The 12,562-nt window shown below is 40.4% G+C and overlaps 2 protein-coding genes across 6 annotated transcripts in view; both read left to right on the top strand.

Moving 5' to 3' along the window:
- Positions 1 to 12,562, top strand: part of kiaa0586 (KIAA0586 ortholog) — a 371,111-nt gene that overhangs the window by 65,082 nt on the left and 293,467 nt on the right. The gene's annotated exons all lie outside the window — the stretch shown is intronic.
- On the top strand, positions 2,327 to 5,982 carry irf2bpl (interferon regulatory factor 2 binding protein like). Its single transcript, XM_033027185.1, has one exon. It carries the CDS (start codon positions 3,001 to 3,003, stop codon positions 4,981 to 4,983), a length of 1,983 nt encoding a protein of 660 aa, XP_032883076.1. The 5' UTR covers positions 2,327 to 3,000; the 3' UTR covers positions 4,984 to 5,982.

Below are 12,562 nucleotides of genomic sequence, written 5' to 3'. Positions count from 1 at the left end.
TTAGGGCTAATGGAATCAAAGGATATGGGGATAACAGGAATTGGGTACTGATTTTGGATTATCAGACATGATCATATTGAATGGCGGTGCTGGCTCGAAGAGCCGAATGGCATATTCCACCTATTTTCTATATTTGACCTGAAATGTCACCCATTCCTGATGCTTCCTGTCCTGCTGAGTTACTACTCCAGCATTTTTTGTCTGTCTTCAAAATATACTTCTGTTTGGGTGACAATACAGAAAAGGTTACGATACCTGTGCCCATACACTATGGTGTGGAAATATGGAGCACATTGGTGGTGAAATGTCAGCCTACCTAATCTCCTGCAGTTGGAATTGTACTGAGTTCAAGGTGAATCCTTACTGTGCTGATTCGAGGGATTAGAAACAGTTCACTTCTGAACACTCAGTTTAATACATTACTTTGCTGGCATTTCTAACGCTGCCATATTCATTGAATGGATCACCATCCAGGCTGGAGAAGGTAAGTGGCTTGTTTCTTTTCCGCATTAATTAAGTTTCTCCTTTGCATCACTTAAATTGTGTTAAAATAAATTTAATATGATTTCAAGATTTTTATTTTTATTCAACTTAAGTCAACGTATACTTTAAAACGTGCCTTTTAATTATTAGTCAAAAATTTCAGCAATGAGAAGGAGTTGGTCAGGTTCTCGGTTTCTTGCCCTAGGGCTCATGGACTGGTCTGCTGCACAGGTTGGCATTTGAGGTTTAGATCAGAAAGCAGCATTAGGATACAGTTGTCATTGACATCACAGAGGCCCGATGTGTGTTCACATTTAAGTGGCTTTCGGTCCAAATTTCTGTTGTATAAAATGCTCAGATATTTGGAATGTTATTATATGTGAAGATAGTGGCATACAATATGGTATTATTGATAAATACAAAACATGAAAGTCAATTGAAATAATTTGCTATCTGAAAAATATATTAAACTTTAACAGCGTGTTTTTGAACGCCATTTTTGCCCCCACAAATAGAAATCCCAGAGAAATTAGCATTACTTTCAGAACTATTAAAAATTTAACAATAGCTAAATTCAATCAGCAAATTATTTACCATGTTAAAAATCATGGATATTTGCTGCAATTCCATGGGTAGACATAAAATGCGGGGGTAACTCAGCGGACAGGTAGTACCTCTGGATTATGGACAGAAGGAATGGGTGACGTTTCGGGTCGAGACCCTTCAGTCTGAAGAAGGGTCTTGACTCGAAACGGCCCGCTGAGTTCTTCCAGGATTTGTGTCTACTATCTTCGGTTTAAACCAGCATCTGTAGTCTCTTCCTACAACATTTCTGCTGCAATTCCATGATCGGCGATAATCTAGCGATAGACCTATAATCTGACGCCGATTTTCCTAACTCTTTGTTTTGTTATTTTATATTTCCTATTCCAGAATCGTTAAAAGTCCGAGTTTTTTTTAAAAGTTGATCAAACAGTAACCAAATTATTGTTTATTTATTGTAAAGCGCTGACGTAGCCTCCGAAATTGATGTTCTACCTCCATATTAATGATTGAACCGTAGTGGAAAAACAAGCAGCACCTTCCTCACCTCGGGACACGCACCATTGAACAATTACTTTAATGAGAAGTAAAAACAAGCATTCATTGGGAGACATATTATCGTTTTCGATTGCCGTTTCCCCGCAGCAAATTGCACAACAGGAAACCGGCAAGGGATTGGTTAGATTTGGGTGGAAGTTGCATAATTATAAAACAATACGACGTAACAAGCTTTTTCATCTCTGATTTAATCTTATCATTTCTCTTTAAGTCTTCTAGAGATCGATCTTCAATGGGTTTGCGAACATTTCCTTTCTATCTAATTTTGTGAACCCTTTGTTTCTGGCAGGGAAACACAGAATGTCCATTTACTACTGTAGCAATAGATTTTTAAATGTATTGGGATGAATGAATTTTGACCAATATAATGGGAGCTTACAAAGTGGCTCGACAATAGAGAATAAAATACGTGCTCGATTTGTGAGTGACATGGCGCAAAACGCCCGAAGTGTTGCGACATTGTGAAAAGAACTGAAATAGAACAGGCCCTGACGTCATGGGGAGGGACCGAGGCTGCTGCTGAAAGCTGCAGCTGAGAGGCGGGGGGAAACCGAGACAACATTGCAAACACTGACATAATATCCCCACAATTTAAATATGCAATTTATACAATAACTACTTTATTATCAGAAGGGCTGTGCCTTTATGACGGTTAAAGGAAATCCTCGTCGCAGTTTTGTTTTCGGTAATTTTAACATTTCGCCCGCAATGTTGTTCTTAGAGGTCACTTGTTAGGCAAAGTAAATATTGCTTTGGCTCTTTCAGGCTGGACTTTCATCGTTTAGTTACATTTAGATTTTAAATGTAATTGGTTAAATTTTAAACTGTAATCGAATTCAGGCTTAAATGTACATGCTGTTCTCTGAAGCACAAGGTGCGAGTTCTTCACGCTGCAACAGCCATATTTTAATGCATACCAGCAGATGTGTTATCAAAGGGAAAGGTTGTAGCATTACCATAAAAATCCATGGACTTGGAATCAAGACACGTCACCTTCCAGCCTTACGCTGAAATTGCTTGGTGTAGTTAAGTACAAGCTGATTCACGCGAAACGAGCGCGGGTGGGGGAGGGAGAAGGTGCTTGCGTTGCTACCTAATGCGTTGGACCTGAATACAAGTACTCTGGTAAACAGAGATTTGAGATTTTATGGAGCAGAGCAGACTTGCAGGAGAATCGAAGGGGGTGGGGAAGGCGAAGAATGTGGCGGTGCGCCTGCGCGTTCGCCTGGTTACAGGCTGCAGAGCGCGGCCGACGTCACGTGCTGCTCGGAGGAGCTCGGTGGCGCGGCCGAGAGTAGAGAGGAGAAAGCAGAGAGGGAAGGCGAGCGAAGTGAGCCCGGGCCCGGCCACACCGCGGAACCAGCGGGCCTACCTACACTCCACGCTGTACACCGAAGGAATTCAAACGTTCCCACCATGTCCGCCGCACAGGTATCTTCGGCTCGTAGACAATCGTGTTACCTCTGCGATCTGCCCCGCATGCCATGGGCCATGATCTGGGATTTTACCGAACCCGTGTGCCGAGGCTGCGTCAACTATGAAGGGGCCGATAGGATCGAGTTTGTGATCGAGACAGCGCGTCAGCTGAAGCGGGCTCATGGCTTCCAAGAGGGACGTTCTCCGGGGCCTCCGCCTGTCAAAGTGCAGTCGCTGGCTGCCAGCAAAGACCCGGGCCAGCAGCTCAACCACGTCGACGGTCCGAACAAGGGGCCGCAGCCACCTCTTGATCGTTACTCCCTGAGCGCCGAGAGACCTCGCTTCGAATACCCAGGGCTCGCCCACGCTGGCAGGCTTCCAAATGGCTTGAATGGACCCAATGGATTTCCTAAATCGGAGGACGTCCCGCCGGAACTTAACCGGCAGAGTCCTAATTCATCGCGCAGAAATCACGGCATCGTGCCCCCGGGCCCGGTGACGGTGCCGCCCAACCTGCTGCCACAGACTACCCTGAACGGTCCGAGCACAGGAGCCGTCAGCTCGCACGGGCTACTTGGCCGGCCGTCTCCTTCCACCAGCCTGGCAGGCACCTCGCTCACCGTCAACAGCCAGGTGCTGAGCGATGTCAACAAGCGGCCCGGCTCGGTGTCCAGTAGTGACCAGGAGCGGGAACTGAAGGAGAAGCAGCGCAATGCCGAAACGCTGGCCGAGCTGGGCGATAGCTTGCGGAACCGTTCCGAGGATTGGGTGAGCAAGCCCAAGATCGTGCGGGAGACGCTGCTCACTCTCTCCAACTGCAACCCCTTCGATGTGCGCTTCAAGAAGGACCACTCTCTGCTCGGCCGGGTCTTCGCTTTCGACGCCGTTTCCAAGCCCGGCATGGACTACGAATTGAAAATCTTCATCGAGTATCCGAGCGGCTCGGCCAATGTCTTCTCCAGCGCTTCAGGAGTGGCCAAGCAAATGTACCAAGACTGTATGAAGGATTTCGGCCGGGGCCTTTCGTCCGGCTTCAAGTACCTCGAGTACGAGAAGAAACACGGTTCAGGGGACTGGCGGCTGCTGGGGGACCTGCTGCCCGAGTCGGTGCGATTCTTCAAGGAGGTGGTGGGAGCCGACATGCTGCCGCAGCCCCACATCGACGCTAGTTGCCCCATCTTGCCCACCGCCCTGTGCAACTTGCCCCGTCCCCCGCCAAGCAGCTCCAGGCCCGGGATGCGCAAGCGGAAAGCTTCTCCCGAACCGGACTCAGAAACGGGTGGCATCAAAGAAGAGCGGCAGCAACAGTGGTTGCCCAACCAAAACGAAGCCTTAAAGCTCACCATGGCGGCATCTGGTGCCTTTGGAGCGGCCGGCGTGGCGCACGGGGCTCCCAATCTTCCTCCCAACCGGACCACGCCTCCCGAATGCAACCCCCAGAACGGACAGTCGCCCATGGCTGCTCTGATGTCCGTCGCTGACACCCTGGGCAATGCCCACTCGCCGAAAGACGGCAACAATTCCGTACACTCGACCACTACCACCAACACCAGGCGGAACAGCAACAGTCCGGTGTCCCCGGCGTCAGGGGGCAGCCAGCGCCGCATGGTGTCCAGGAACGGAGATGTTGCTCTGTCCGTTGCTCCTCCCAACAGCCACCCCAACCCCAGCATCGATCCCGTTCACCCCCCAAACATTCCAGACTCTCCGATGGCCAACAATGGGCCACTCTGCTGCACCATTTGTCACGAACGTTTGGAGGACACTCACTTTGTGCAATGCCCATCAGTGCCCAATCACAAATTTTGTTTCCCCTGCTCACGGGAGAGCATCAAGGCTCAGGGGGCTAATGGAGAAGTTTATTGCCCCAGTGGAGAAAAATGCCCATTGGTAGGTTCAAATGTTCCTTGGGCCTTCATGCAAGGAGAGATTGCTACAATCCTAGCCGGGGACGTTAAGGTCAAAAAAGAAAGAGACCCTTAATCTTTGTTGATACTTCAATGATTGAAGTCAAATGTGAATAAGAACTAAGCATTTAGTCTTATGTATAGACATTTTCATTTTTCGTCGTATGTTTCTATATTTTGAAACAAGGTATGTACTCTTCTTCAATTGAAGGATGAACCTGGTTTTATGAAAGAATATCCGATATTACTGCTTAATACTGTTTTCACTTATCGATGGCAGTGTGTTGGCTAGGTACAGAATCATAGCACTTAGCAATTAACGCTGCTGGTGTGTTTTTGTAAATGTATGCACTTCGCTGAATTGCCAAGGCCAGTGTTGACGTCTGCAGAAATGCAAACAAATTGTTACAAAGAATGGTTACAGTTATGTTACAAGCCCTATGGATAGTCTACAAAGTGACTTTTTTTTTTTTAAAGGTGAGGGGTTCTTTATATTAGTTTCCAAGGGCAAAATCTTTCATTTTATGATTCAGTGATCTGAATTTTTTATAATGTGTTTTTTTTGCTTTATGGATGCACGAATGCTTTAAATTGTAGAGCAAAATGCTGTACTGTATATGACAAAATGCTCTGTTTGTTCTTTATACATTTCTGTAGTAACAGAAGACTGTAATGTGCCTTGGAGCTGAATAAATTGTAATAAATTCAATGAATAAGCTCCCTGAGTAGTCCATTTCTTTACAGATGTCAGTAATGCAAACACATTGGACATGCATTGACCTGAGAGAAACTGGTTGTCTTTATTGCAATTGAAAATCTTATTTCTTCAAGCTCTTTTGGAGAAGCCATTCTTATCAGCTGCTTTTATTGCAATAGTTACTTGTCTTGGCAAAGAGCCGTTTATTTACAAATTACCTGACTGCTTGTTTATTATAGAAATAAACTGCTGATTCAGGTTTTACCATTCAGTTTTTTTAATTGGATTAAAATCTGACGACTTCCAGTTTGTACTTATTTAACTGAAACACAATCTTAAACAATTGTTCTGAGATTAAATAAACTTGATTGAATGTTACTGTGTGAAATCTGTGCTGGTTAACTCTAGTGGTCTAGATAATTGTAACAAGTTTGAACACAGATAGTACACCAAAAAACAGCTGTTTACCTTGATCAGAGGCAATTTATTCCTAATCCCAAATATAATATTTTTAATTGATCTGCACTATTATTGTGCAGTTCAATATTTATTGCAAATGTTCAAAATTTCTTGAGATACAAATATACATGATAATTGTTTGACTTTTGGGAGTTTTTCTATTTTCTGCATTTACAATGTTTACATTCCTGGTAGCTTACCCTCATAATTGTTATGGTTCAACAGTATGTCTATTAAACAACTTGCTGCAATAGAGTGCTACATCTGGACTGCTACAGTTAATGTTTTCTGAGTTTTGCACACTTGAAATATTTGAAATGCACTTTCTCTGAAACTTAAAATAATTTCAATTTTGGCAAAAAAGTAAAAAATTTGGTCTGTACATTGACTAAATTGACCAGTGAGGTGTGATAATGTTTGGCATATTTTTAATTCATCCTACTGCAAATTTATTTCAAGTCAAATGACAGACTATCCGTTTAATTGGTATCAGAAAGTGTGAGTGTAATGTTATAATTGTTTCATCAATGGTTTATTGGATTCCATGATAATTTCACATTTTTATTAATAGTTCAAAATTTCCTATTTCCATTAAGGTGGATGAATTCTGCAAGTGACTGACAGAAGAAAAGTAAATGTTGATTGTAGCTAATGCTGTTTTCAAGGAATGTCAATCTTATTTTTTTCATTGGGGATTTGCATTCAGGATTTGTGCCTCTTGTTAGTTTATACACCTGTTTGTCAGTGACAGATTTTTATTTTGGAGGTAATAAAGTTGGGAGTTGCGTTTATATTTTAATTAGTTATTTTTATATTCGTTGATGTCTTTGTGCTAAGTTGCATGTCCCACAACATAGTTTGCGTAATAATTTTTAGTGAGATTTTAGAAAGTTACATAACTTAAATTTTCCAATTAATGATCGTTTTTAAGTGAGTGTTTCCGTTTTCACATTTCCTAGAAATAATTGGAAGTGGGTAGAGCCAGAAGCGCTGTTCCCTGTTTATTTTTACTATTACCACAAAAAAACACATACATTCTGTTATATAGTAGCTCAGTGAAGCAAATCATTCCAACTTTGTAAGAGTCTGGTCTGCGCCTGTTATAAATCCTTAATTAGAAGCTCATAAGAATAACATTTTATTTTTAAGCAGAATTTACAAAGTAAAGTGTATCAAGATGCTTTCATAGGGATATTGCTCAACACAACATCATCAAGCCGAAGAGAGATCACGGCAGATGACAGAGACGTAGGTTTTAAGGAGCATGTTAGAGGAGGAAAGCGATGCAGACATTTTCAGGGAGGAATTGGGGCCTTGAACATAGGCATAGTTACCATTGGTGGAGTGGCTAACTGCGTTCATTTTTTTTAAACAAAGGAAGGTTTGTACCTGCATACCTGTTAATATATTCAACGGGATTTGTCTTGAGCATTTTTAAAAGTCGATGGATCCACATGGAGGAAATTGGTTGTAGATTTGGAGAGTAATTAAAAATATTGATGTAGTTCCTTTAAAAAAACAAAAAACAACAGACTATTTTTGTTCTAATGTATAAGCACATTTTTTGTTTTACTACTAACCATATTACTACTAAACAGAAATTTAGTATTTTGAACATCAGTCAATGTGGAACAAAATAGTACAAGATGAAATAGCACATAACACACACAAACTTAGCATTGATGCTTGAAAACCAATACTGAAAAGAAAAATCAATTAAGGTATCCGTTTAAACAAATATCAATTGGGTACTCTTCTACAGTGTTGAATGGGGAGAAAATGACCCTAACACTGATGCAATGAAATTCAGAAACATGGTAATGGAACTGGTTGATATGTATTCGAAAATATGTTAGGTTTTTTAAAGTAATTGATAACACAAAAACTTTTGAAATTAATTATCACAAAGACAGGTATGGGAACACGGTTGTCAGCTAAAGATTATCAGCTAATGAATAAGATGAAGGAGGACAGTGAATTTTATATTTAAGAATCTTTAGAGATTTAGAAAAATATTGTAATATTTTGTAAATTGTTTCGTACAGTTGCAATGGAAATAATATTTGGAGTGTTTAGGTCTTTACTGATGGTTTTGAGTGAATCTAAAAATTTGTTGTGAATAGAATTGTTTCCAATTAAATATTGATGCAAGTTCGAGTTCTAAATCATTAGCAGGTTTCATCAAACACTTGTGCTCGGTCCACCAAGGCCTACAGGGTCTCCCAGCTGCTAACCATTTTAACTTATCTTCCTATTCCCATATTGACCTTTCTGGCCTGGGCTTCCTCCAATGTTAGAGTGAGGCCATACGCAAACTGGAGGAACAGCACCAGGTAGCTTCCAACCCAATGGTATGAACATTGAATTCACTAATTTTAGGTAACCACCAGACCCACCCCTCTCCTCTAACCTTGCAACCCCCCACCCCCCACACATTTCAATTGCCCCCCTCTTCGCTGTGCCCTACCTGGACACGCACCTATTTCTCCTTCCATGTACATTCCTTCTAGATTCACAATTTGCAACTCTTCAATCCTTGTTTCACACCTATCTTTTCATGTCTGGCCTTTGTCCAACCATCTGCCTATCATGCCCTACCCTCGATCACCTGTAATCACTATTATCTGCCAGGCTTTGTCCTTTTCTCACTTTCAGCTTTTCCTCCACAATCCACCCCGCCACCATCAATCTGAAGAAGAGTCCCAATCCAAATAGTCCCCCATCCATTTTCCCCAGAGAAGCTGCCTGACCTGCTGAGTTACTCCAGCACTTTTGTCTTTTTTTGTAAACTGAATTTGGTTGGTTTACAGGAAGCAATGATGATAAGACCATCATTTATTGCCTATCACTAATCTTGAACTGATGGGCAATTTTGCTGCATTGCATTACATACAGAGCTGATTACAGTCTTTTGCTGGTTTCTTTGATTTGTTAGTGGAGCAGTAGAGTTTTTATGATAATGCTCTCCATGCACCTTTCTGTCTGAACAAGGGTGCTGACCTGAAACTTCACCTTTCCATGTTCTCCAGAGATGCTGCCTGATCTGCTGAATTACTCCATCACCATATCTTTTAATTGTAAAGTTTTGTTGTATATTTATTTGTACTTTATTTTAAGAAAACAAGATATAAATAGTAGGATTTTAATTCATGTCATGTGTTGTGTTGCCTTTGTAGTCTGGCAACACAATCAGTACAGTAAGATAATGATTAAGTTACTAGATTACTACCTAAAGCCCATCAATAATGACACAAAGCATTTTGTTGGAGTTTGCATCGGGTCGTCATACATCAGTGAACAATGCTGGTATATGCATCAAGAAAATTACATTTGAATAATTAATTAAGGTTGGATCAGTAATCATGACTATTAAATTATCTGAATTGTCATGAAACTCACCTGAATTACAAATGTTCTTTCTGCCATCTCTTTACTTACCTGGCCTCGTGTGATTCCAAATCTAGGACAATTCAATTGACATAGATTCATAGTCACTCAGCATGGAAACAGGCTCTGTGCCCAAATTGTTCATGCCGATGAATGTGCCCCATTTAAGCTACTTCCATTTGTTTGCATTTAGCCCATATTCCATTAAACCTTTCCTTGTGCCTGTCCAAATATCTTTTAAATGCTGTTTTAGTACCTGCTTCAGGTACTACCTCTGAGTGAAAAGATTGCCCCAGGTTCCTTTTAAATCTTGCCTCATCATAAAAGCTATGTCCTCTGGTTTTTGATTCTTCTACTGGGGGTAAAAGACAACGTGCTTTTACCCTATCCCACTCATGAATTTATACACTGACAAAATCACACATTATATTTCATTTAAATGGCCAGGAAGCCATCTCATGCTGTAAGTGAGTACATTAAATTATTTGATTTTTTTTGTGTTATAGAATATTTTTTTTATCAGACTCTGGCTCATAATTATTTATTCAGTAATCAGAAATATAGTTGCAGTGTGAGATCGAGCAAGAACCAGTAAACAGTGCTGTATCTGTGGTCTGTAGAGAGGCCAGTATTTATATTTGTGGATGGTTGTTATTGTACCTGAAATTCCATGTTGTATCTCATTAATCCTTTTGGATATCAACACGTTAAACTTGCATTACTGATCTTCAGTCTATTTTTTGCTTGATTTGTGGTCTGTGCTCTTTTGGACTTTCTACTGTTGCTTGAATCGAGAGGATTGTCTGTGTATTGCCTTCTGTGCGCTCGCCCTGTAAACCAAAATTAATTCAAATTTATTATATTTTGTGAGAAAGAAGCATTAATTGTCACATTGACATCTAATATATCTAATCTTACAATATTGTGGTTGCCGATATAATTACAGTTATGTCATTTATTCTCTCTAACTATTTTCTTTTAAGTTGCTCAACCTATTTTACAGTATTTGCTCTGCAGGGTAAGGTGAATCCAAATGTTTGCACGATGTATATCACTGTTAAAGATGACCAATATTATAAATCTGTTTGGTAAAAATAGATCTAAATAGAGAATTAGGTCTCTTCATGTAATGTAACTGTACTTCTCTCAAGTTTGGGTGGTCTATGAACAATTTTTGAAGAGACAAATCGAATGTAAAGAAATGCACCTTCTAAAAGAACATAAACGATTGCTGATGTGATAGTAATTACAGAAGCATTATTTGCAAAGCTTGAGAGTGTAATGGTTGCACCTAATGATCAGACCCAATTACATCAATTGAAATGTATTTATAAAGTTTGTCAATTCTATGTAACTGAGCCATCTTGCATATGGATTTCGTTACAACTTTGAGCTAATTAGTAAATATGTTGAACGTACTTCCTGAAAGCTACCTATTCCCGCAGTCCTAATATTTCCATTGAATGTATATGATTAAAAGTATAAGACTCTTGTACCTGTAATGTTGCTTTTGAAATAAATAAATCACTGAAATTATGTTTGGAATTTTTCCTTCAGAAATGTGTTCCTTAAGTGGTGAACAGCTTCGCAAACTAAAGTGTTTGTTTAATACACTTTGGGTTTAAACAAAATAATTATGTTATTAGTACAGAAGATATAGACACAAAAAGCTGGAGTACTGCAGCGGGACAGGCAGCATCTCTGGAGAGAAGGAATGGGTGACGTTTCGGGTCGAGACCCTTCTTCAGAACAGTTAATTTTGCCTCAGCCATAAAATGTTAGACATTGTGGACCATTGGAGGTTACTGTATTTACATCCAATACTTTTACTGATATATTTATATTTCTAACATAAAATTTAATGGTTTTTCTGTCGGTACTAAATTTTTATATTTTCTATAGCTTGGGGTGGATCCAGTTAGGAGGGTGTCTGGAATTGTCTTTCATTAATGAAAGTTTACTACTGTAAATAACTTTTTCCTGTGCCATTTTAGTGATCATGTCACTAAATTGTTCATAATGGCCACTTTTTTCCCTATTGGATAATACTTTGCAGTAAAGTTTGGCATGGTCATCTGTATATTTTTCCAGATACTTTCCGAGCTGGAAATGAGTGTATGGAAACATGAAGGAGTTGCAGAAAAAAAATCAATAAAAATACAAAATTATTTATATTTAGGTATTTCAACAAATGAATTGGTGATTACTTACTCTCCAGTCTGAGCAGAGGAACTGTTGCAGACTGCCAGAAAACAGTAGCTTGGAATGACGCATTAATCGAATGACATATTAAGTTCTCCTGTTTTATTGCAATTAATAACATTTACATTTTCCAAACAAATTATTTGCTAAGTGATCAATTTAGTGTTAAACTAGTTGTGCATTTTACAATGGTAGACAAAAATGCTGGAGAAACTCAGCGCTGAGGCAGCATCTGTGGAGCGAAGGAAATGGGTGACGTTTCGGGTCGAGACCCTTCAGACTGATGTGAGGCTGGGGGGGGGGGGGGGGGGGGGGGAAGAAGAAAGGAAGAGGTGGAGACAGTAGGCTGAGGGAGAGCAGGGAAGGGGAGGAGAAAGAAGGGACTACCTAAAATTGGAGAAGTCAATGTTCATACCGCTGGGGTATAAACTGCCCAAGCGAAATATGAGGTGCTGCTCCTCCAATTTACGGTGAGCCTCTTATTGTGCATTTTACAATGTTATCTTTTTGATAACTAATTGCTTTCAGGAACTATTCCATATCCTTTGGGGGGGTAAAAACAAAAGCTTTATCCCCACGGTCGCTATATAAATGTCACATTTTAAAGATTCTTGCAAAGAAAATAACAATCTCATTACAATGGCAAAACCACATTTGTCTTGATTCTGCTGGGCAGTATTTGAATAGGGACTGTATTTTAAATAAAAATCACGGTGGATGATTAGCACCTTTACTATTATACATTTGTGTGGAAAACCCTACTTGTGACATTGAATAATTTCACCACTGGGGGACATTGTTGTTTCACCATCTTGTATTGCATTCTGGGAAAGATTGTTAATTCTGGCGTTTGTGTGCTGTAGCCATGCTATTTAAAAAAAAAAAAAAAAAAAACCTTCCGGAGACATTT

This window comes from Amblyraja radiata, chromosome 9, assembly GCF_010909765.2.
Source record: "Amblyraja radiata isolate CabotCenter1 chromosome 9, sAmbRad1.1.pri, whole genome shotgun sequence".
Classification (NCBI taxonomy): Eukaryota; Metazoa; Chordata; class Chondrichthyes; order Rajiformes; family Rajidae; genus Amblyraja; species Amblyraja radiata.
Note: the sequence above shows the minus strand (reverse complement) of the source record. Positions and strands in the feature narration are given on the sequence as shown.